General features: G+C 39.1%; 1 protein-coding gene across 19 annotated transcripts in view; it reads left to right on the top strand.

The window, feature by feature from the left end:
* The window catches only part of trol (terribly reduced optic lobes), a 1,072,318-nt gene that overhangs the window by 884,637 nt on the left and 161,545 nt on the right, over positions 1-26,136 (top strand). For all 19 annotated transcript variants that reach the window (XM_083114888.1, XM_083114893.1, XM_083114886.1 and 16 more), the window contains 10 exons: positions 1,217-1,284; positions 5,226-5,366; positions 6,268-6,411; positions 7,684-7,824; positions 11,241-11,443; positions 13,966-14,191; positions 19,420-19,599; positions 21,622-21,812; positions 23,127-23,262; positions 24,512-24,664. In XM_083114888.1, coding sequence (XP_082971014.1) covers positions 1,217-1,284; positions 5,226-5,366; positions 6,268-6,411; positions 7,684-7,824; positions 11,241-11,443; positions 13,966-14,191; positions 19,420-19,599; positions 21,622-21,812; positions 23,127-23,262; positions 24,512-24,664 — 1,583 coding nt within the window. The remainder of the gene's footprint in view (positions 1-1,216; positions 1,285-5,225; positions 5,367-6,267; positions 6,412-7,683; positions 7,825-11,240; positions 11,444-13,965; positions 14,192-19,419; positions 19,600-21,621; positions 21,813-23,126; positions 23,263-24,511; positions 24,665-26,136) is intronic.

Genomic DNA, 26,136 nt, shown 5'->3' with positions numbered 1-26,136 from the left:
CGAAATCTCTTCCTCTAGTCCAGAGAATAAGGGGAAAATAATTCTAAAGTCTTTGAGTTTATTTAACACTGGCTTGCAGTAAAGTACTCAAGGAAAGCTTATGAAAAGTCTGTATTGCGAAAGCGGGAACGGCTATGATCAAAGGCATTATTGCTAAAGCATCGCGTGCTATGTGTTTATTTATTATTGCAAAACTAAATTTAAAAAGTAAAATATTGTAGCAAGAACAAAAAAGTAAAACTAATTGCCTGCGATTTGTGTTAGAATTTATGTAAATAATTAAATAAAACTGTTAAATATTGTAAATATTGTAAATATTTTTTTATGGGTACGTCAACACTAAGGTTGTTTGTACCCGTCACATGTCCTTTCTTTACAAGTCTGTTGCGGACATTAAAACACACCCATGCCCTCGCCGCGACTTGAACCCGAGACCTCCGGATCAAAGCGAGTTGAGCCGACCACCCAACAAGCTCGGCTACCGAGGCTGGCATAAAACTGTTATGTTGGCCTCTTAATGTAAATACGTAGCCTAATTTTAAATAAAAATGTTAATTGTTATCTAAAAAACAAATGAGCAGAGACACGTTTTTCTTGTTACATTTCATTTGCATGAGGAATATAATAGCTGCTTAAAAACTGCTATACGAAGACGTAATTTTTATTTTTAAAAAAGGGAGGGAGTGAGTAATTCATTCATTCATTTCAGTGAACAGAGCCTCACCAATAATTTTGACAAGTCGGCGCCCCTGGCTGTTGTTAACTGTACGTCTGCATCCATGTTGTCTGCTATCTCCTGGTGAGAACTGTTGTAGTAGGAGAATCTAAGTATGGTGTGCCTGTCTGCTATCGATGTTCAGCTCGCACCACACTTAGATTCTCCTACTACAACAGTTATCACCAGAAAATAACAGACAGCATAGATGCAGTCATACAGTTAACAACAGCACACCTAGAGGCAGCCAAAGAACCACAAACAAAAGACGTTTCTCTGTATCTATATACTACTTGCCTCCCTCTTTCCGCAATTATGAAGAAAGTTTCATTTGGAATTAATATTTTTGATTTGGACAATACTTTCTAGAGACCAGTGCTGATTGGTATTGGTATCAGAAGGTTTCAGTTGGAATTAATCTTTGATTTGGACAATACTTATGTGTATTTCGTGGGGAAAATTGCTTTTTGTTTACATGCTACATGTTTTATTTTGTTCCAGGTCAGTGTGACCCGTATGGAAGTGAATCACCACGTGCAGATCCAGTCACAGGGCAGTGCTTCTGCAAGGTTAGTATTTTGTTCTGGACACAAATTTATGCTCCTGTTGTTCCTCATCTATGATTTTTCCCATTTAACATCTTGCATACCAGTAACTTATTATGTAGTAAGGAGACCGATTTATTCATATTAACTCAAGATTAATCTATAGGCAATTATGCTTGATTGTATACAAAACTTTTATTTTTGTGATCAATCGTGAGTGAATGTGCAGATTAGGATCACATTTTTTTCATTTACGGTACTTATTAAAATAATATTTTCTGATTTATGACCTATAGTTTCAAGATTTTATAAATACAGAAATAGTAAATGTTTTTGATCGTATTAAGTTAAACTATTCTTACAGATTAGAATGAAAAAATCCATGTGGAATGCCATTACACTCTATTGTAGGTGTTCTATTTTTTCGTAACCAGAATTTTTGTAAAATTAGATTAAAATAATCTGTTTTTAAAACAAATTGTTGGCTGAATAATATTGATGTATTGCTATCAGAAAGTATTTCTGTGAATTACTTCATTCATACCAGTCAATACTTTTTCATGGTACGGGTGTGTTGTGGAATTTGCAAAATCTTATGTGACAATTTCACAATCTAATTTATTTTGCACTGGTATTTTGTTGAAAATGAATACCTTTGTTGATTTATAGCTATTGTGCTATGGTAATTATCATACATGGGAACTCGTAAAATTCTGCTAGATTGATATAATATTCCTCGACTGGAATACTTATATAGTAACATTTGGAAATATTCTGGACAATGTGAAAGTGTTACGATGTTGATGTATTGGCATTGGTTCAGTGTGTTAAAAATCTTGTCTTTCTGTTCACCCTACTGTTCAAAATTATCTCCTGTAACAAAATTTGAATTTAGAAGAATACATGGTTGGCCTAAAAGAAATCGACACTTTGAAAGTTTTACAGAAAAGAGTTTCAATAATAGGGCTGAAATAATTACATGGTTTGAAGCGTACACCCTGAAGTTTACATTGGTAAGTTACAAGTATTCTATGCGTGACCCTTTTGTAACATGACATATATCAATGCTATAGTCCAGTTCTTCTCTACCAGGACCCTTGCACAGACAGCCAGTTTCCTCAAATTTCTTTCTCCGATCGTAGATTGACTGCCTTGTGGGTGGTTGCTTGCCATACCTTGTTCTAAAACGATGCTGTACGGCAGTAACAGAATTTGTTTTTGTAAATTCAATCATGCAGAAAGCCTTCTGCACCTGGCTAGCGGCCATACTGCTCAACTTACGTCAAGGGTGCTCACGTGATGCTGACGTTACGAAGACAAATGATACGCGGAGGTCTCTATACAACAGTACTAAATGCTTTCTGATGTAACAAACAAATTTCAATTTGTAATGCGTTTGAACTGTCTATTTCTTTTAGGCTAACCCTGTATAATTGGCATAAAGTAATCGGTGTTAATTTGTTTAACTGGTTTCTTTTCACGCTTTCATATATCTTTCGTGGTAAGTGCTCCTTTGTAAGTTGGGTGTTAGATAGTTTCAGACCTAAATTGCATAAATGTATGTGCTGTCAGTTCTCAATATGTGGTGTGATGTTTGCTGCTTTTTGTTTTACATTGCCATTTTTTACTTTCAGCTTTTTAGAAAAAAATAGTATTAGGATGATTTTTTCTTTGTGATTAAATCTTTAAAAAAATTTCTCTCTCCATCTAGTCATGCGAAGAAAGAACATTCATCATCATTGTACTGCAATACAGGTGATATAATTGTTTGCAGATTGTCTGTGTTGTGACATTCACAGTAGCACTACTTAAAACTATACTTTTTCCTCGAAGTAATTAAATTTTATTATCACTCAGTATTACATGTAAAATTGTGTTAAGACATTGAGTAATAAGAAATTTAGTCACTTCAAAGAAAATGTACAGTTTGAATTAGTACAGTGTCTTTCAAATGAAATGCCCTGATAACAAAAATTCATTATTAATTTTATTTTAATCCCACAGGCAAAGCAACTACATTTGTCGAAAGAGCATGGTTCAAAATTTTTAACAAGTTTTATATATATTGTGGAATGAAACAAGTGAACGCATCAATATATAAAACCATCAGAAAAAGGCAACAAAGTTGTCTGTTAAACAGAAAAATAATGTCATCACTTGGTTTATTGAGTTCAAGTCAGCAATCACAGTCCTTTTCAGTGAAAGTTCAAACACAAAACTTGTGCATACACACAAGATGAGATAGGTGATGTGGAAGGTCACCCCAAAACAACTAACAGCTAGAACACACGTTCCATGTTGCAAAAGTGTGTCAAACTGTCGTCAAGAGTATGTGAAAGAATTCTTTGTGGTGATATCAGTTAGGACTGACATGTTGGTGACAGCAGTGTGGTGTATTTTGCAGCAAGATCTACCCATGTTCCTGTAATATCCGTGTGTGTCAGGCATTGAGAAACGTTGGAAAAGAAAATGTTGCCTTCGTATTTGATTTTCCAACTTGATCGAACAGCAACCTGATGTGTGCTATGCTGGACAACCTTTGGTGCAGTGATGATGTTTATTGTCAGTTGGCATTTTTTAAAGCAGCAAGAAGTATTTAAACAAGCACTAAGGACACTAGGCAAACTGACACTGAAGGTGGACCTGTCAACCATGAAACTCTGAATGTACAAAGGCTGTCGCAGAGAAGGTGAGACTTAATTCCTGTATAGGAAAACAGCGACCTCCATTGTCTAGCAAATGTACTAGGGTGAAAATTTGGTTCATTAGCTGCCGATTGAGACCAAAATGAGCGCAATAGGTCAAAAAGTCGTGACTGCGTAGCAATTAAAAGACAAGCATGTACATGGACCCCTCCAAGAATCATTAAAATGAAACAAAAAAAATTACAAACCACAAAATTTTTATGCAGAATCAGCCATATCGAGTAGACGTACATCTTTTTCAAAATAGACACCATTGACAGCTAAGCAAGCGTCCATATGCTCCTGCCACTTTGTTAATGTGAAAGTTCATCGTCAGGTAGTGAACTGAAGAAAACTTGCGCTGCGGTGATCACTTCTTTGTTCGTCATGAAATGACGACCACATAAAGCGGCCTTTAAAAGTGGAAATAGCCAAAAGTCGCAGGGTGCAATGTCCAGCCTGTATGCTGGATGTGGATATATTTCTATTTTTCTCTTCGTCGCGTAATCCTGAAAAGCCTGCGCAGTATGCGGGCGTGAGTTATTGTGTTGCAATATGAAGGAGTTCTTCAAATGTGGCCTCTTTTTTGCTACGTGCTGGCACAGAGTCTCAATGACTCCTTGGTAATACTGTGGCTCTACTCAGTCTGTCTTGATCGGCATATGCCTGTTGAAACATTGCACATGTTTCCACAGCACTTTTCCCTAAGCGCCAAAAAAATTTTATGCCATGTCGCTGTTCATCTTGAATACTCATCGCGAAAAGTAATGTGGTACACAAAAACCTGGAGGTAAAAATGAAACACGTTCCACGTAAATCAACACAGCTGCTCACTAACGTGGTTTCGCAACATGTGACATTGCTACGGAAACAGAATGAGTCATCCTACACGACACGTCTAGTAACGAAACCATAGGCAGTATTGCCAAGCCAGGAAAAAATCTGTCTCACCTTCTCTGTGACAGGTTTTTTACTTTTTGACATGTTATTTGAATACTGAATGTGTTGAACAGACATGGTGGATACTTGAACATGTTATGTAAATAAATTTTAACCTATGCTCTTTCGACAATTATAGTTGTTTTGCCTTTGGGATGAAAATAAAATTAATTATAAATTTTGTTATTGGGGTGTTTCATTCAAAAGATCCTAAAAATTCATGTGATTTTTCTGTTTTATGATTGCCCTTCTCTGAATCGTAAAGTAAAAATCTGTGTGATCCTACACAGAAAGATTGTCATTTCAGCCTCTATCGTAAATACTGCTGTCTATTCATTACAGGATTATGCCACTGGTCCGACATGTAATCAATGTAAGCCAAATTCATTCTACTTGGACGAGAACAATCAGTTCGGATGCATTAGCTGTTTCTGCATGGGAATTACGAATCAGTGCACAAGTTCTAACTGGTACCGTGAGCAGGTAATTTTTTTATTGTTTGTATGTTGTAGAATTCTGTGAAAACCAATTGTTGCCAAGTCAAAACTTCCTGTTTTCTTGTTATCACTGCATTCTGATGATAAAAATCAGAGATGTGCCTAAATATGAAGCTGAGATAATCACCAAGGGAGGAAACTAATGAATTCAAACAGAAGTAGCCATTAATATATATCTTGAAAATATTTTGAAATTGATTCATTCATTCATTCTCTCTCTCTCTTTTTCTTATCTAGTGGATATCTATCTGTAAATAGGATTTCACAAGTTTGCAGCATTAAGTCTTTGATGTCCACGTGCAGTCACTTATGAGCCATTGTGGAATTTTTTCCTCTATTAGTAAACTTGCTGGTGTCGTAAACATGCACAGAGATATTGAATTTACATTAGGCGAGAAATATCTTAAGTTTTAGGCTGACAGAGGGCAAGAAATTGCTCCTCTTCACTGGTGCAAGTGTGTAGAGGAGGTGCCATCTTTAAAATAACAAAAATGCCATTTTGAAGTTCACGTGATTAATATTCCAGCCTTGAAGTGTTTTAGTAAATAACAGTTGATATATCATGTAAGTTTGAGCTGTATACAGTCTGCCCTACAATTTCTATTGGAGTTTTAAGGTTTTAATGTAATATATAAGGTGAGTATGGAGAACACTGTAAGTATTACATCTGTTAAGAATTGTAGAAATGTTAAGGCCTTGTAGAATCCAATGTAAATACATATGGCTAACCAATAGAGTGGTTAAGCACCACATTAAAGTTTAAATACATAATTGTTAACTGTTTTAATCTTCCCATAACTGGCCACTGAATTATAGTAGATGATCTTTTCCATGTGCATTTGTTAGTAGAATAAATGCCAATTGTAATAACACTTTTTTTGTTGCAGGTGTCTGTAGCTTTTGGGAGTTCGATTCATGACTTCAAGCTGGTAGAAGCATCCAACAGAGAAGTTTCAATATCTGATGGCATTGAACTAAATCCTCTTACAAGACAGATTGTATACCAAGACTTCTCAACCAGAAGCCCCGATGTAAGTATATAGTATCCGTACTAGGGCTCTAGGATACCCATACAATGATTGATTTGACTTAATTGTAGCATCAGGTCCAACCTTCCCGTGGGCCAGTTCTCGAGAGTTAATTATGTAAAACAAGAGCATAAGCATCAAGAACACAAGTTATACAAGGGATGAGTCCATAAAACTCTGGGTCGGATCTGTCACGCTGTTACTCATGGGTGAGCGTGGCTCTCACCCCATGTACTTTCATATTTGTAAAGATTTTGTTTGCTAAATTTGATTCAGTTCGGGAAGTTTATACAATATATGTATACATTGTGTATGAATACAGTAGTGTGTCGTTTATCCAACCTTCGCTTATCTGACATTCCGTATTATCAGACATACCACCGGAAAAAAAAATCATTAATCGGCAACAAGAACTGCAAGTAGCGAGCGAGCGTAGTCTATTTTTAGTTTCTCCCGACTACCATGTGGCATTCCTGCCTACACTGACTCATGTGTCTGTTCATTCGCTACTCAGTGCAGTGCAGATTATCATTGTATGCGGATTGGTTTATTGTCTCTTACATGCGTATGTGTCGAGGCTGTGTGTTAATTTGACAAACGTTGTTGTGGTGTTTAAAAGTTGAAATTTACACAAGTACAGAAGGGGTACGAAAAGAAAGAAAGTTGTGCTATCGATGGAACAAAAACTTGAGGCAATCAAGAGACAGGGCAAGGGAGAGACAATGCAAAAGGTAGCTGACGACTTCTTAACACCTCCCTATTATACGACATTTTCGCTAATCTGACGTTCTGCCGGCCCGTTTATGTTGGATAAGCGAGTCTCTACTGTATTATACGTTTTAATGCTTTACTTACTTTATTTAAGCAGTAAATAAAATCTATTTTAACTCATTACCAGGCCATAATACAGTTGCTTGTGGGTGAGGGCCGTCCTCGCTTTTTCTTGTGTCTCCGACAACTGAAACTCAAATGACTCTTATTTCAAATTGTGGTATCTTATTGAAGGGAATACTCAGAAAGGTAGGTAGACAAGAACTTGGCTCTCACACTTCCACGAAGATCGAATTACAAGCATTTGAAAATTAAAGTTAGCGCAGAGCTCACCCGCTAGTAACGGCAGGTTAAAAAATAGATTTTGTTGCAACACAGAAGTCCCATGCTTAGAAATGTTGAAAAATTATGGATAAATTAATCCCGTAGACTTCATATCGTAGTTATTTCCATTGTTTAGAACAATCATTCATGTAATAGTTTTGATATTTTTTCGTCTTCCAGGTATACTACTGGCAGCTACCTCCTCGCTTTTTAGGAGACAAAGTGACATCTTATGGTGGAGTTTTGAATTACACAATTCGTTATGTGCCAGCACCAGGAGGACAGAGTTCAAGAAATAATGCACCAGATGTGGAACTGAGTGTGAGTAGTTTTATAATTTCTTATTGTATGTGTGTGTGTATCTTCTTTTTTTTATTGCCCTTTTTCTAACTGGTGATGCTTCACACAATATCTGCGCCTTTGCAATAGCAGAAATCTAGGTATTCCAGGTTTGATACTCAGTGGATCAACATTCTGCAGTGGTCTAGGATACTAGATGTTTTGGTTTTGCCAGGACAGTCCCTGTTTTTAATACAGAAGTGAAATAATCTTTTCTGTGATAAATATAACAAATTTTAAAGTGAAAGTACTTATGTGCAAGACAAGGACTGTTCAATACTTCCATTGTATTTAACACTAGCTGATTACTAGAGGCACATATTTTTGGTAAATAAAAAAGCAAAATTTTGGTACAAAAACTGAGTCAATTTCGGGTGCAAAAGCGGTAAATAAAATAAAATATCGGTGTTATAGCGGTGAAAAATTGGATGAAAAGTGATATATAAAAATACATTTTGGTTTTAAAATTCTGAATATAATCCTAAATTTGATTTAAAAACTACACTTATTCCACAGAATTAACATTTCACTTCTAACAGCACATTTATGTAGTTATCAGAGTATTAAGTTTATTTCTGTGTAAAGGAGTACATTTTCGCTTCTCCAACATTAACAGCAGAATTAATCAATTTTCCGGGAATTGCATAACTCTCAGGATAATTCAGACCTCAGAAGGTGTCGCGTCGGTGAATAAACCCCGAATTTCGTGTTTAAGAGTTAATTTCGCTTTTTGCAGTTCATTTCGCACTATTTTGTGACAAAACATGGTCACAAAATGCACCTCACACCTTTCAAAAACATGAAAAATTAACACTACAATGTGTTTTTCAAATTTCGTTTTTTCGTCAAAAACAAAATATGCATGCCCCTAATGATTACCCAGCATTGCCCGGGTATTTTTTTTTCCCAATCTTGTATTAGACAGGAAAATAATGAATTCTAACTATAGTGTAAAATGTAACTAATTTTAAATGTGATCATGAATGTCACCAATTAGCTTAGCGACTCCGAAAACAATGGATTCGACACTAATCTAGCTCATTTGTGGCATTTTATTTTTCACCCCCTCTCACCCCCCATGCCGATAAGTGATGAACTTGGAGTTGAATCACTTTGGGAGTGTCATGAAAACTATGGATTCCACACGTTTTCGCAACACAAAATCATATCAGCCTGAATGTTAGACAACCCGAGAAACACTTATCGTTGTGCGGTATTGCATAGACCTAGGGGTGTCTTACCCCCAAAGTATTCTTTCCAGATTGCAAGTGATACGTGTACTAAGTTTGGTTGAAATTGCTCCAGGTGTTCAAGAGTTATGCCGGAACAAACAAACATACATACGCACCCACACACATACATCCATTTTTATATATAGAGAGATTGTGCAAGAAGACAGCAATGCAATACAACTAATGTACACTAGCTTTGGAAACATTAAATTGATGCTGAAGCAAAGTATAAGAGTCCTGCTTTTCTTTGAGAATCTGGTCAGCCTATTCAGATATTCACTTAAACTTTGTCTTGCACCGTGACCATGAGGTGTAAGGTGACAGTCTTTCGGCCTAGGCTATGGGATGCATCCTGATGCAACTTTCCTATGGAAAGTATAACAACTTTTCTTCAGAGATTTCACCTGACATATGGGACTGGTGGCCCGCCCACCCACCATAGTGAGGAAATTGGGGAACTAGAATGAGTAGCGTAACCTGGTCATGGAAACCGACGACGACGGGTTTCGTAGTGCTGACCACATGTCACCCATAACTTTTTGGATGATTACCTCCACTAAAGCATGTGATAGTGGGACTGGCAGTCAGTAAGTAGGTCCTGACCCTCAGGAGCAGTTTTTTTTTTTTTGTTGTTGTTTTTTTATTATTATTATTATTAGTTTAAACTTTAAGTCCAGTTCCAAGTAGCCTGTCTGAGCATATAGTTGACTGAAGACAAATGACAAACTTTGATACACTTCCTATTTGTATCATCAGAACCAACATCGTTAAAAGAATGAAAAAATTGCACAAGGAACTATCTATCTATTCTACTGATTCAGATCAAAGTTTCTTGAAACAGGAATTTGGATCTCATTCCATACAATATAAAGCAGACCCCCGTGGTGGAGTGGTTAGCACATCGCACTATGATGCCGGGGGTCCCAGGTTCGAATCCTGGTGTGGGCATGGATCTCTGTGAGTGTTCATTCATCAATTTCATCATATCATCACCCATCCCCATCTTTGCAAATTAGCCAAAAGTTGCTCAAGAAGTGAAGTAAAATAAAGTAAATGAATCAATCCATAGTATAAAGTTGAGTGCACTGTTTTCTCCTTGTAATTCAATTAGATTTGATGTTACGAGGTGTGGCTAGAAAAAAACCGGACTGTTGCTACGAAATCTTTTATTGGTTATTTTGTGCAATATGAACATTATCCCCTTCAAAGTACTCCCCTGCACTATCGATACACCGCTCCATACGAACCTTCCATTGCTGGAGACAGTACTGGAAATCATTTTCCGAAACCATGTCCATGACCTCCGTCGCTTTTGTTTTCACACATTCTATGGTCTTAAATCTGGTTCCTTTCAGTGCTGATTTGACCTTTAGGAATAAAAAAAAGTCACACAAAACGAGATCCTGCGAATAGGGTGGATGTTCTAACACTGGGATCCCATACTTGTCCAATAAAGCCTTGACTGAGAATACCGTGCGGGCAGAAACATTGTCCTGATGAAGATTCCATGACTTGCTTTTTCACAAATCAGGTCGTCGTTTTCGTACTCGCCCACGAAGGCTCGTCAGCATCGTAATGAAATATTGTTGGTTGACAGTTTGACCTTCGGGTACACAATTCGAATCAATTCACTGACGTTTGCAATGTTTGATTCCGTTTTTGACGGGCAAGATCATCCAGGATACCTGTCGTTCGCAATCACTTCTCGTCCCTCTCTAAACCTTTGAAATCACTCAAATACTTGAGTGCGTGATAAACACACATCTCCGTACACTTCCTTCAACAAACCATAAGTTTCTGCGGTGCATTTTCCGAGTTTGATAAGAAACTTCAGATTGATACGCTGTTCCATTTTTACACTTAATTTCCGACGGATCACAGATGTACGGTTCATTTTGTCCACAAACTACAGAAGAACTGAGCACCGTGCACCCGGGGCAATCACACAGCCGGTAGGCAAGATATCATGTTATACACCCAAGCACCGCTTATCCTTGACGCGCTTGCCGTTTGTCGACAGCAACATCAATCCGGTTTTTTTCTAGCCACACCTTGTATAAATGAGAAATTCATGAAGTGTCACCACCTGTAATAATATATATGCTATTATGATAACATGATTTGATTATAGTTTAAAGCCTAATATTGATTATTTTTGTGTTCCAGGGCAATGATATCAGGTTACTCTACTTCAGCCGGGAGCAAATAGAACCAAACAGGCCACAAACTATTGTTGTATCCTTGTACGAGCAACACTGGCAACGTCCAGATGGCCAGACAGCCAACAGAGAACACATGCTGATGGCTCTCGCAGACTTGGATGCAATACTTATCAAGGCAACATACACAACGAACACTAGAGAAGCTGCGTGAGTATATATTTTTTTTGTTGGGCAAATAGTGTTTGTACAGGGTGGCTACTCACCAGGAATTCATTGAATTCCAGGAATTTTGCGTGAATTATTAGGTCCGGGAATTATGCGTGAATTCTGCTTGAATTTTTCTCCGTAGACGTGAAAAAATTGCAACTTTTATTAATCTACTGTAGATCCCATTGAATTTATACATATTTATTAATGCTCTGAGGCACGTTTTTTACACTTTAGCTTTTATTTGTATCAGGGAAAAAAGAGAGGAAAACTGTGTGCAAAATAAAACCTGTATCTCTCAATCCGTTTGGTTTGTTAGTGTTCTTTACAGAAAAATCGATCTTATTTAGGGAAGATTATTGCAATGGGAGGGGCAAACAATATATAAAGAGAGAAAGAATCGAGGAGAGAGAGAGAGGAGAGAGAAAGAGAAGTTTAGGTGAGAGAGAGAGAGAGATAGAGGCCATAGAGAGAGAGAGGGGGGGTGGGAAGAGAGAGAGAATTTGACTCTCTCTCTATTTCTCTCTCACACCTAGAGAGAGAGAGAGAGAGAGAGAGAGCAGAGAACAAAGAAAAAGAGAGAGAAGGACGAAGAGAGGAGAGGGGTTACCAGTGGGTGTGGGTGTGCGTGGGTGTCCTTTCCTTTCTCTTTTTCTCTCTATCCCTTTCTCCTCTCTCTCCCTCCCTCCCTCCCCCCACTGTGAGGTAACCGAGGAAGGAAGAGGGAGGTTAATTGCAAGATAAGATATTTGCTTAGGTAAATTTGAAATTCTTGTACAATGAACAGTTTTTTATAGAATATCCCGTAAAAGGTGTGACTTGTGTGTATACCGTTCAATTGTATTGATTTATAATTTTTGGATACGTTGGAATTGCACAGAACATGTATATTGTTAATATATTTGTGTGTGTGGTGAGAGGCGGTAAGGTTAAAATAGAGAAATCATATGCTTGTATGCCCTTGAATTTTTGCAAAGTTCGCCTTGAAAACCAGGAATTATACTTTAATTTTATGACTATCCTAGAGAGACCACCCTGTTGTAAGACTCATGGTAGTTTGGTCTGTAGGGCATGTGACTGCTGTGTGGAAGCTCCTGGTTTGATTCTTAGGGACAGTGATCCAAGGTAGGAATGTTGCTATTATAAGAAGCTCCTCTTTAGTTGGTAACATGGTGCTAAGATTAAGAATGTGTAGGATCCATGTCATGAAAATTCAGAAGGCAGTGCCGTAACCCAGTTGCGATGTTTGAATACCAAAATGGGGGACCAAGAACCAAGACAATGCTCAGCATTACAGGGTCAAAAAGTGGGAAAATAAGGTGGAGGCAACTGGCCTCCAACCCCTGATTGCTTCCACTGACATTACCTGTAGCTTTTTTAAGCTGGTCCCCATGGCAGAGTGGTTAGCACATTGTGCTACAATGCCAGGGGTCCCGGGTTCGAATCCCAGCCCAGGCATGGATATTTGTGAGTGTCCATTCCTTAATTTCATTATGTCATCACTAGGGCCCAGGACTTTATGTTATAACATATTTTTCATTTGGCTTCGACTCTACTATTGGCGTGATATCTTTACATATCTGATGAAAATCAACCGAAATAGACAAACTTGACAAAGCATATTTTGACATATTTCACCAATTTTGTGTTTTTACAACAAATTTTTCTCCAATTTTGTTGTAATAAGATATATTTCTGTATAATTCCGTAATTCTCTTGCACATAATCGGTTATTTCATAATTTTTTGTTCGTAGCTTTAGCACAACAGATAGTTCATATTGTCGATGGCAGGATATGGAAATTACGTAGGAAGAAAGATGCCATCTTTTCTTAGTACAAAACAATAGTGCCCCACTTTTTCTTATCCCGCCGACAATTGATAGCCATGCAATTATTATTGAAAAAAAAATGTTCTCTCTCATTGTTGTGTGGGAAGTGAAGAAGTTTCGTTCTCATTTCTTTGCCTTTTTCGCTTTTCACAAAAATCATTCAAAAGTAAAAATAACATTCAGTCCATTACAGCCCCTACTCTACTCTATCGGGTATGGGAGAAATTCGAGAGTACTGTTGTGCATATTTTTGGCTTTACTGGAAATATTACTGCATTTTTCTGACATATTTTCCAATTTATGTGACATTATTACATACATATTTTTCCGTTTTATAGGACATAAAGTCCTGGATCCTAGTCATCACTTATCCCCATCTTTGCAAATTAGCCAACGGTGGCACAAAAGCGAAGTGAAATAAAGCAAATCAATCAACCTGTAACTTTTAATTAGGTTCCAGTGGCATCCAAGCTATGCTTTGCAGTTAGGTGCCAGGAGGAATAAACCTAATTTTATGTATGACATCAATTGCTGTGGAACCAATCGCAGGCCTCCATTGACATGCCATGTTTTGAAATTAGAGGGAGAGGAACTCGTTCAGCTCTAGAAATATCAGATAAGTAAAATTATCAATAACTCACTGTGTGTGTAGACTATTTCTGAGTTTTTATACATAATGCTCTATTTTGCAGGATAATAAGGGTTTCACTGGATATTTCTGAAGAAAGAAACACAGGACAATCTCGAGCTCTGGCCGTAGAGCAGTGCAGTTGTCCTGTTGGGTACCGCGGTCTCTCGTGTGAAGACTGTGATGTGGGCTACACAAGATCGTTGGAAGGTTTGTACCTGGGACTCTGCGAATCATGCAACTGCAATCGCCACTCCACAGAATGTGACCCGGAAACTGGAGTTTGTTTCGTAAGTGCAAGTTTTTTTCTTTCCTTTCGAATTCAGTAGAATAGAATAGAATTGTCTTCATTGAGCGGTCATGTTTCAGCCTCATAGGCCACTCTCATAACAAACACTTGTCAAATACATATTGCAATTCCCATTTACTTTCTGAAAATCACTGTTACAATACAAAAAAAATAGGAACATAAAACATACAATGAATATACTGAAGTTACAGAGTTAGAATACTGTTACAGCAAAACCTCGTTAATCCGGACACTGATAAGCCGGACTTTTCTTAGTCCGGACAGGCAAAAGGATGGGGGGGGGGGGGAGCAGAATGCAAGGTATTAAACGTGGCTGGCTACAAGTCAACAAGAGAACTTATCAAAGAAAAGGCAGTCAACCACTGATGAAATTCTGTTTCCCGCAGACTTTGTACTGTATAGTGTATTTAGGCCTAGACAAAGACAGGCACTATTAGGAAAGTAGTTGATTTCTTAAGCTTAATTTGTGTGTTTCAGGTGGAGAGCTTCCCCTGAGATCAGTGGTGGGGGGAGTTCAATTCAATTGATTGATCATTTACACCCGGCACAGTTTAAACAATGGGATAAAACTAAGAAATTATTATATTATAAATAGACCTATTACTCAGAATTTAGAATATCTGTCTTGTTTTTTGAAGTGAAATTCATATTTGAAAGAATCATATGGACATGTCCAAGACAGCAAAAATAACGTATTACTTCATAAAGCTGTTTTTGTGACATGATTTGTATTGTATCTAAAGATGTCTGGTGGTTACAGGGAGATAGTTAATTAGCTCTGATAAACTTACTTTTCATTTTTCCGCGTAAATTTCTTTCGCAATGGATTTCGCCACCCGTCTGGTGGCTTCGTCAGGCGTGTACTATCTTGCTGCGGGCGGCGTGGTACCTTCTTCTTCCGCTTGTGCTCATGGTGGCGCTAGTTGATGTAGTCCTTTCGCTTTCAGCTGTTCCTGTGCGGACGTAGTGCTTCATTCTTTTACCTTGCAACAGGGTTTTGGCGCTGTAAGCGGCGGTTCTTGCTCTCATCGTCTGCTTTTGTGGAGCAGCACTTATTCGCATTTGCAGGTGGGTTTTTTTGTGAATGCTTGAGGTCCGTGCTTGGTTTCTTGTCGTGGGGGAGGAGCAGGTTGGGTAGGTGCGCATATTCCTGATAGCAGGAAGCCAAGTAATAATGAGGGCCCCGGGGTTAGGGTTGAGGTCGGCGGGCGTGGTCACTACTTCATAGGTTTCCTTTGAAAACCTTTCCAATGGGGAGTTTGCTTGCATGACTATTTTGGCTAAGTCTATGTTATGTTTTTCGTCTATGAGGTGGCAGGAAAGGCCTGTTCTTCTCCTCCCATGTTGGTGGTCAGCATCATGCTCCTTGAACCTATCATCGAGCCGGCACTTTGTCATACCTACGTACTTGCCTCCACATGTGCAGGTGATCATGTAGATGCCACTTCTTGCATTGGGGTTGGTGTAATATCATTTGAAATGGGTTAGAGGGGAGGCTATGGAAAGAGGGGGTTGGTCTGCTATCTTGAAATTGTGCCTGGTAGAACTTTTTGAATTTCCTTGGTTAGGCCAGGATGTCGAGGGAGGCCGATCCATTTTTCTCTAGTCTGTTCTTTCTGGGGGCGTGGTTGGTTCATTTTTCTTCTTTTGGTAGTGTCCAGGAGGTGGAGGAGTTCCTGTTGGCTAAACCCGTTGCTGATGCCAAGGGAGATATGATTGAATTCAGTTTGCAGGTCTTTGGGTTCCGAGGTAAGGTTGATGTCCCTCTGGAAGAAGTTGATCCAAATGTTCTTTTTCTGCCGTGCAGAGTGACCGGAAAGTTTGTGGATGTATTGCGTTCCTGAGTTGGGTTTCCTGTACACATTGATATTTAATTTGTCATTCTTTCTGCTTATGGCGAGATCCAGGTAGTTTAGTGTGCTATCCTTTTCTTCCTCTGGTATGAAGTGGATGCTTGCGTGGGCCGAGTTAAATAATCGTACAGCTTCTTGCAATTGCTCGTGGTTTTTGTAAAGAAGAATGGAGTCGTCAGCATACCATCTGTAGCCAATTCCGGAAAGGAGTGGTGAGGACAAGACATTGGTTTCTATTGCATTCATAACTATGTTGGAGAGGATAGGGGAAAGGGGGTTTCCCATGGCCAGGCCTCCCTCTCGATAGAAGTATTGGCCTTCGAACGGTAGGGCAGAGGTTTCCAGGCAAACTTTCAGGAGGGATATGATTAGTTCAGTCTTACAAGAGTATTTTTTGTTAGTTAATAGCCACTTCCTGTTCTCACTTATTGCAAGGCTTCTTGGTATGGATGGGTACATTTCCTGGACATCTATGCTGGCCATTTTTATTTTGTGAGCCCCCACGTATCCAGTGACCATTTCTTTTACAGAAGATTGATCCGCGTATATGTGTCCAATTTTGAACCATCACGCCTGTGCACAGAATAGACCGATCCAACCGGTTAAAAGCATGGCTCCACAGGTGAACCGTTTTTGGGAAAGGTACGTAGTTGCACTTTTCCACGCCAAATATTCTGTGTCAAAAATTCAGAAACAGTGCAAAGAACATGGATGCACCTTGGGTTCGACGACTATCAAGAACATAATCAAGCGGCATAAAAACCACGAGGTTCCAGCTATTTAGTCGCCCACTAGGGGGACAAGGAAGGGAACATGCACTGCAGTGATGCCACCCGTGTCTCGGAACTGCATCGAATGGCACTAAAGGAAACCTCCCGATGCAACGTGTGATGGCCACACGACTCCACGTGGCCCAGTCAACTGTGAACCACACCCTGTGTGAGAAATTAAACCTCCGGAAGGATTTAAAAGCCATGAACATTACCTCAGTGAGGCCTATCGGTGTAAAGTCTCATCACATACATCTCGTTCTACTAAGAACTTTCTGCCACATATGGCAACAGACATCGGCATTCGGGGTATTCCATTTCTCAATAGACTGGTGAAGTCACCGGGTGCGAGTCCCATGAATTTCTGTGGGTTTGGTCTACTGAAACGGGCACTTTCCTCTCATCGTGTCACCACTCTAAGGGGCCTATGGAAAGCCTGTCAGGAGGACTGGCAGAAGATTCCACTTCCTGTACTTCATCGTAGCCTCCTACAATGGAAGTTACGGTGCAGGGCTATTGCCAAGACACACGGTGATCACATTGAGGCCCACCGATGGTGATCCCGTGGATTTTCATAAGGTAAGTGCTAGTCCAAAATCAGACACATATACGCGGATTGACCTTCTGTATTTCCTGGCTATTTCGGACACAGTATTTCAGATGGTGGTTGTGCTGACTGATCTCTTGCTGTAACTAGTTAGCAAAGCGGTTTCCTGGATGTTTGAAGCCGGCAACTATTATACGGAGGGGGGGGGGTTCCAGGTTTGTGGGTTTTTGGAATGCCGTAGATAGAAGGGATATGCGGGTCGTGAACTTTTAGGTTTTCCTCTCCTCCTTTGTGAATAGGGGGAATGAGTCGACAACTGTTTTGATTTCTTGGTGTATTTTGTTCAAGGGGGGAGGAGTCAAGCATTCTGTAACCTTCAGAGTTGAGTTTTTCTGTCATTTTTGCTGAATAAGCTTCCTTGGGGATTATTACATATTGGTTTCCTTTGTCCGCACACATGCACCAGTGGTTGTTGGAGGAGAGCCATTTTTTGCATTTCCGAAGTTTGTTGCTAAGTTTGGAGTGTAGCTTAAGCATACCACGGGAAGCAGGGGCAGGGGGGGGGGGGGGGGGGGGCACGTAGGTGCTCTTCAAGGATGGCTGCGCACAACTGTCTCATGTTTTGCCCCTCTTCTGGCATTTTAGCAAGGAATGCAGCTTTTTCCACAGAGGCTATGATGCCCAGCACTGAGTTTTTTTTTCTTGTGCAAACTTGAAGCCAAATTTTAGGATACACTCGATCTCAATGAGGAATTCACAATTCGATAGGTTTTATGATCTTTGGGTGGCTGTCTGGCTCGTGAAATGAGGTGGAGGGGGTTGCAGGGGGGGGGGGTATGGATACTAGGTTCCACCAAGCTTCGAGATTATTTTTTTTTTAGGGTGTATAGCTTGTCGTATGTCAATTTTCTTAGCTTGCTCTGCAAAATTTTGTCGAAGTCACAGCAGCCCATGTGGTTGCTAAACTCGTATAAACTGAACCACAACTTGTAACACACTTCACTAGGGCACCAATTTCACTATGCATCTGGTTTATTAGGGATCGTAACACCCAAAACTGGCCAATTTTTTGCACTTTTGTTGCAGACCAGGAGCGAGATATGATTTCCACGCAAGAATGTCGGGGAGCACTCTTTGTTTGTAGCACTTCCGACGGAACAAAAGTTCGAGCTCACGTACTTTCACTACGCCCGCACGGGAACGGCAGAAAGTGAAAGGACTATGTCAACTACCGCCACCACGAGCACAAGCGGAAGAAGAAGGAACCACACCACCTGCAGAAAGACAGTACACGCCTAACGAAGCCACCAGACAGGTGGCGAAATCGATCGCGAAAGAAATTCACGTGTAAAAATGGAAAATAAGTTTTGTCAGAGTTAATGATTTGTAGTAAATTTTAAAAGTTCACAAAAATATTTTTCCATTGCTGTAATCAATATTTAATATTTTATTATCTGAAATGGGCACGCATTGAAATAATCGAGGTGGGTATTTGTTGTAATGTGAAACACTTTGGGATTTATTTATTTATTATCTCAGAGATAATATTAATTTCATATACAAAAAATATATGTGCAATCATATTTCACAAAGAAAGTAACCATACTTCTTGTTCTAGGAATGTAAAACTTTTTGTGAAAGAATTGGAAAATTCGAAGATAGTTACAAAATATTTATTATGTCTTGAAAAAATAATGAGCAGCAGCATTCTTGGCTACCTAGAGTTCAAATAATACAAAAAAATCACAAAATTAATTCTTAAAAAACTTTGCTACATTTGTATGGGAGATATTTCCTATTCCTATTAGTAAGTACTTGTCTAATTTCCAACATTAGAAGCTGGCTTTCTTGTATGTGAATCTATAATTAATTAAGATGCAAACATAATGTTGAACAAGATTTTTAGTACTGTTTATTTGCAGAAGGTATAATAAATTATCATACCGGCCAATCACATTATAGTGTATCTTGATAAAAATTTCAATAGTTCTGAAGAAACTATAGAAAATTAATTTTGATTACTTCCTCCTTTCCCTAGAACTGCAGAGACCACACTACAGGAGACTATTGTGAATATTGTGAGGAGGGTTATGAAGGAGATGCAATTCAAGGAAGACCGTCAGATTGTCGGGAAACAGGAGGACCTGTTGGCTGCAACTGTGACCCACGAGGCAGCACAACATATGATTGCCCAGACGGACGGCAGTGTGTATGCAAGGCAAGTAGAGTTGTTAATTTTCTAATTGATAAACTTAATTGACATAAATTTCTCAGATATATTTTACCAATGTCTTACCAATTAGATGCATATTTCTCATAAAGATTCTCCATAATTAGTGTGTCAGAGCATAATTTTAATAGGTTTTTCAGTGTATTATGGATGTATTAGGTGCATACAGAAAGTAAGTTTCCCTGGGGTCGTGCACAAAAAGGAAACATTATTTCATTCAATGATTTATTGCCACAGATACAGCACTTGTCCAGTTACTTGTCAACATAATTCCCGCCGGAATTCAGGCATAGGGTGGGACCAACTTCTGTATACCTGCGTCATTGAAAATGTTGAATGGACAGGAACTTTTTCAGGTGCAAGAACAGGTGGTAATCAGTGGGAGCAAGATCCGGGCTGTAGATGGATGATTTAACACCTCCCAACTGAACCTGTCCAGAAGGGCTGCAGTGCACCTAGCCATATGCGGCTTCGCATTGTCGTGCAGCAAGATCAGCCCAGCACTGAGCTTACCACGTCACTTATTCTGAATGACTCGTCGCAATGTCCCCAGTGTTTCACAGTAACGGTTAGCGTTCACAGTCTCACCTCTGGGCAGAAACTCGATGAGCAGAATACCTTGTCTGTCCCAGAACACCGTGCACATCACTTTTCGCACCGACACAGTCCATCAGATCCACTGTGACACCAATGCATGGACTGCTGCTTGCTGTGCTGTATGCAACCCACGTTTCATCTCCTGTGATGATCCATTTGAGAAAATTGTCATCATGGTAACGCTGCAGAAATGTCAGCACCATGCCTATGCATTTTCCTTTGTGTTCGGGCATCAGTTGTTTCGGCACCCACCGGAAACCCAATTTCCGGAACAAGAGGCATTTGGTAACAATGTCGTGCAACAATGAGAAATGGCTGCTGAGTTCCGTGATCGTGATGCGATGATCCTCCAATCTGCGCTGCTGCACCTGCTCCACAAGCTCGTCCGTAACGGCCGATGGCCGCCCACTTGGCTTTGCCAGCCTTCAGTAAATGTCTTGCATCAACTACGCACCATCTGCTTGCTCATGACATTTGGCCCATACACCTGGCACAGCTGATGATGAATTTCGATCGGCTGTATGTTTTGTGCGTTCAAGAACTTGATCACCGAATGAACATCACATTCGGCGGGAGATGGAATAAGAGCCGCCATGTTTCATCACTGTCGCGATGCTACTGAGGACTTTCGGGAGGTGTCTGCTAGGACATTCACTAGCCAGGACATGTGCCTCTCACGCATGGGAAAAATCGGTTTCAATACGCATGGCATGCCAAATGTGGGTGAGTGAGAAACTTAGTTTCTGGATGCGCGAATATTAATTTAAACAGATGAAGTGGCTATGGAAGAATATCTTATCAGGATTGTTAAATTTTACAGTCTTCATTCACCACCTCAATGAGTGTCTCTGTAGTTTTTACCATGAAAAAAGAGAATTTTTGTTGTTTGTTTTAAAAATTATTGTTTTAAGTCCACTTTATTCAGAGATAGGGCTGGATTTGACAGTTTAAAGTGGGATCCGAACCATTATGTACAATCAGTTTTTTATTATGTCACAATATTTAATTTAATCTTAATTATATGTTGTAACTTCAACATGTTTTACTGGTATTACTTTTATGTAATAAAAACTGTATCACTAATATGAGTACACTCCTTCCAGCATAAAACTATAATAGGCCAAGATAACATTTTATTGTATCAACTCACTATATTATTGTAATTCATTGTATTAGTACAATGTATACTGTAATGTGAACACAAATTGACATGTCCGATATCACATCATGTAAATGCAAACGTGTGATTTGTGGATGAAATAAATGTAATCCAATTTTATTTATTTATTTTCTAATAATTTCTAGATCTTCGTGAAAACCATTGCAACTTTTAGGGTAACAGTGGAGAAATGGTATTTGTTTTGTTTTTTCATTGAACTTTGTTTACAAATGCTTACATTTTATCATCCATAGACAAATGTTGAAGGCAGAAACTGTGACAGGTGCAGAAGAGGAACCTTTGCACTGCTGGAGGCCAACCCCGATGGCTGCATACAGTGCTTCTGCTCTGCAGTGACAGACGATTGCCAGTCCTCGAACCTCTTCAGAACTCAGATTCCGATGCCGATCCTCGAGAGCAACCATGGCTTCACACTTGTGGACAGGTGAGTGCTTTATTTATAAATTATATTAAAATTAAGATTGATCATCCAGTGTTAGATACGTAAGTGTCCAGAGGTTCTTCATCTTATGAGACCTTCTTTTGCCAGCTAGGGACTTAAAGAATATGTTTCGTGGTCGCATTCTTGACACTTGGCAGGATGAATGGGATGCAGTAATGGCGAACAAGCTCCATGGCGACCGAATGTTATCACGTGTTCTTAAGCTTTTTACGAAGAGCTGGTCTCTTCCACTGTTTGTGAGGAAGCTTTTAATTTATTCTGACTTTTTAATGTGTTGAGATTGTTTTGTACAGGCCCTTTTACAACCTTGCACTTCTAATTTTTCCCAATGCCTTTTTACACCCCTTGTTGTAACCATTTTAAGTAAGAGTTTTAGATAAGGGAATATTTCCCGAATATATTGAAGGGTACAAAATGGCCCAAAGTGCTGATACACCCAAAAAAATTAAATCAATCAATCAATCAATCTTGAGGCCAGCAATGCTGAGTGACTGGTTTGCAGCCATGGGAGTTGTACAGAATGTGCATTTTGTAAAATAAAACCTGAATATTGTGGGGCAAAGTGAAGTCTGTAAGCCCATGTCAGAAGGGACTACCAGAAAATTCACAGTCGATGAATTTCTCATCCCAATCTTCCATTTAGGTCCATCTTCCTTTTTCTCTATCATATTCCCTATCTACTTCCCTGTTCTATTTGTCTTTCTATTTTATTATTGTACGATGGCCTGAAGAAATGTTACAAGCTTCCATACTTGCTGCAAAGGTCCTGGGAAAATAGACTATTGTTTTTAAGCAAACTTATATTGTTTATTAAGCGAAATTATATTGTTTATAATGCAAATCTTCATAATATAAAATGACTATTATCAAATCCAAATTTCTATATTGTCAATAAGCCAAGTATAGTCCTTAGTGCTCTGAAGCTGACATTCAAGGAAAAGTCCTTTCCAAGTCTCTGGGATCTATTGCAAAGAGACTTGCTGGAAGTGTGTAAGAGTGCTCTTTTCGTAGCATTATACTTGTGTGTAAAATCATTTGTAGTTAAGAACCCTTGATGATCAACTTTGAATAAATATTTGGTGCACTTGAAATATTAGGTCAAGTTCTGGAGGTTCACAACAAGAGATATTTAAGTGGGGTTGTACTAAAGGAAAGTTAAAGAACTTCTCCTCTATACCATTAACTGTCAAAAATTGCCATTAATTATTCATATTCCTTACACATGTACATGAAATCCATTACCATTTGCGTAAAGATATAATAATTATAAACATGACTATGAAAATGTTATTTCAGGAACCGAAATTTGATAGTAAGGGATGGGTTCAATCTAAATGTTGCCCAAAATGAAATCAGCTACACATATCCATCAACCGCAGGAAGAAGTCAGCAACTCTTCTGGTCCCTGCCTCCGCTCTTCACTGGTAACAAGGTAAGCTCTTCTCACCATTCTGGTAATTTTCAAATGTTTTATATGCTTTTAATCATAACTTCATCAATGTAATATGCTGATGTGAATGTTTATTTGAATACTCTTAACTTTCCAAGCTTTTATATCAATTTACAGAATATGTAATGTATTATTGCTATTATTTTATGTATTTATATGTTTCCATTTTCTTAATGTTAATATCTTAATGGTAGAAGTAACAAATATGTGGTACATACAAGTAATAACATATGCACATACAGTGGAACCTCGATTTTATGATTTTCAAGGGGCCGAACAAGCTGTAAAAACTTAAAATGCTGGAAAAAGTAAAATATACAGGGTGTATCATAAGTAATAGCACAAACTGACACAGTTGAAAGTACACGATAATAGAAGCAAAAAAGTCTCAGTAAACATGGGTCTGCAAACGAGCCGTTTTCGAGATAATTGCGAATGTGAGGTTACAGGCTGCCACTGACTTCATCGTTTGTAAAACTGTGTCAGTTTGTGCTAGGGATGGACGAATATGAAATTTTGGCCAATACCAATAAAGTACCGATATAAAATTTACCAATCCGATATAAAGTTGTAAATGGTCCTTGAAGAACCTGAAATGTTCATTGATCTCCTTAATAAAAGTGTGTTTCGAAGTGACAACAGTGCAAAATAAGTTGAATATTTAGAAATTACTTTTTTAGAAAGTAGGGCATCGAGATTACCCATAAAAATTACAAGAAAATGGCAGAATATTTCACTAAATTATAAGATATTTATCGATATGTCGGATCGGTAATTTTAACGATAAACCGATACACCGATATGCCTATATCGGCCGATACCGATAGAGTACAGATTAATCAGTCCCATCCCTAGTTTGTGCTGTTACTTATGATACACCCTGTATAACGTTTCACTATGTTGCGACCATCAGGATTGAATGCATAATGTGGGAAAATGTAAAATCTGTGAATGTAAAATTGGGATACCACTAGTATGAAAATTTTTGAATTTTCAAAATACAGTAGCAGCAATTGTTTTAAATGGGCTAGTGCAAAACTTTAACCAATGTAGATGAAGCACTCGTATATAAAATTTATATTCTACTGATTTAGCATTAAACAGTAAACATTCTATGAAGAACCTGATTGGTCCATTTTGATAATTAATGCATGTAATTATGACCACTTTGTGTGGCTGTGATAACATATCATTTATATATTCAACTGTTATTGTTTCGTTTTTATTATAGGTTACTTCATACGGAGGAAATCTGTCCATTACCCAGAGGTACACTTTGCTCCCAGGAGGTGAAAGATACTACGACACAGACGTTGTAATTGTTGGGAATGGTATATCTGTCTTTTGGACTAATCCTGCAGATATTTTACCAGAACAGACTGTGGTAAGCTAATTTCACGTTTATTTCTTTTAGCACGTATCTATGTATGAGAGGCCCAGATAAGTGGAATCCAATAGGTGAACTGATGACCAACACATTTCCTCAATGCAAACATGCTCGACATGTCTGCCTCCAGTCTCTCAAAACATTTAAATGTTTCCTCGAATTCTCATAAATTCTCATAAAAATTTATAGGGTTCAGAGGACCTGTTGCTTATCACAAACCGATCTTGGTTCTCAATTTTTTTCACTCCCCACTTCTATTTTTCTCATTCAAAGATGAATTATCTCCACTAGTCATCAGTGCCATAACTCGCCTGTCACCAGAAAACAATACCGCCATTCATCATAGATGTGGTAAACGCGGTTTAAAATTACTTGCGTGAAATTTAAAATTTCACACAGAAGGTATGTCGATGACACCCTAGTCATTTACAAACAGGAAGAGGACTTAAACCATCTCCTAACTGCCCTTAACAGCATACATCCCAACATAAATATCACCGTAGAAAGGGAAGAAGATGGCCTCCTCAACTTTCTCGACCTAAGCATCCAACGACACCAAGACAAATTCATCACGTCCGTATACAGGAAACCAGGTTCGGGCACCCAGTACATGCATGCAAAATCGAACCAACCACCAAAACAGAAAGCTGGAGTATGGATGAACTTCTACAGAAGAGCCTTCACACACAGCTGCACAGAAGATGACTTCCATGAAGAAATAGCTTGCGGAACTGAAATAGGACTACACAACGGTTACACCGAACGCCAACCATCCATGTGGTGTGCAAAAGCAGAAGCCCATCGCAGACACCCACAAGACAGAGATAACGCAAACCAAAATTCCAAACCCGAATGGATCGCTTCTGTATACCACCCCACCACATCTGGGAAATTTGCAAAGGCCCTCAAACCCTTCAACATCCGAGTGGCACACAAACCCATATCCCAAATCGGAAGAGCACTACCCAATTTCAAGAGATACTACCTACCCTAGTTTGCATCCCCTGGCATCTACAAGGCCACATGCCAATGCCACAACACCTACGTTGGCAGAACCATCTGCACTGTCCAAGAACAGATTAATGAACACGTAAAATATTCCAAAAAAGACACACCAAAATCAGGCTTCTCTCAACACCTTCGCTCCACTAACCACACCATCTCCTCCATATCCATACTTCACCCAACCAGCTCTGTCATAGAAAACACTGTCAAAGAAACCCATGCTGTCATCCAACAGAAACCAGCACTGAACCTGGACAATGGACAGGCACACTCAACTCCTCAAAAAGATCCCAGACCAGAAAAAGAAAAGATGCAGTGCACATACTCGACCCCCCTCCAGCCACGCGGGGAACAGGAACCGCACCACATCGAACAGCACTGCCCAGCCCCCAACCACCACATGGCAGCGCCACCTGAAGCAGACGGCACAAACCAGGATACACACACCAGCACCGCCGAACGGG

This window comes from Lepisma saccharinum, chromosome 29, assembly GCF_977018435.1.
Source record: "Lepisma saccharinum chromosome 29, izLepSacc3.1, whole genome shotgun sequence".
Taxonomy (NCBI): Eukaryota; Metazoa; Arthropoda; class Insecta; order Zygentoma; family Lepismatidae; genus Lepisma; species Lepisma saccharinum.
Note: the sequence above shows the minus strand (reverse complement) of the source record. Positions and strands in the feature narration are given on the sequence as shown.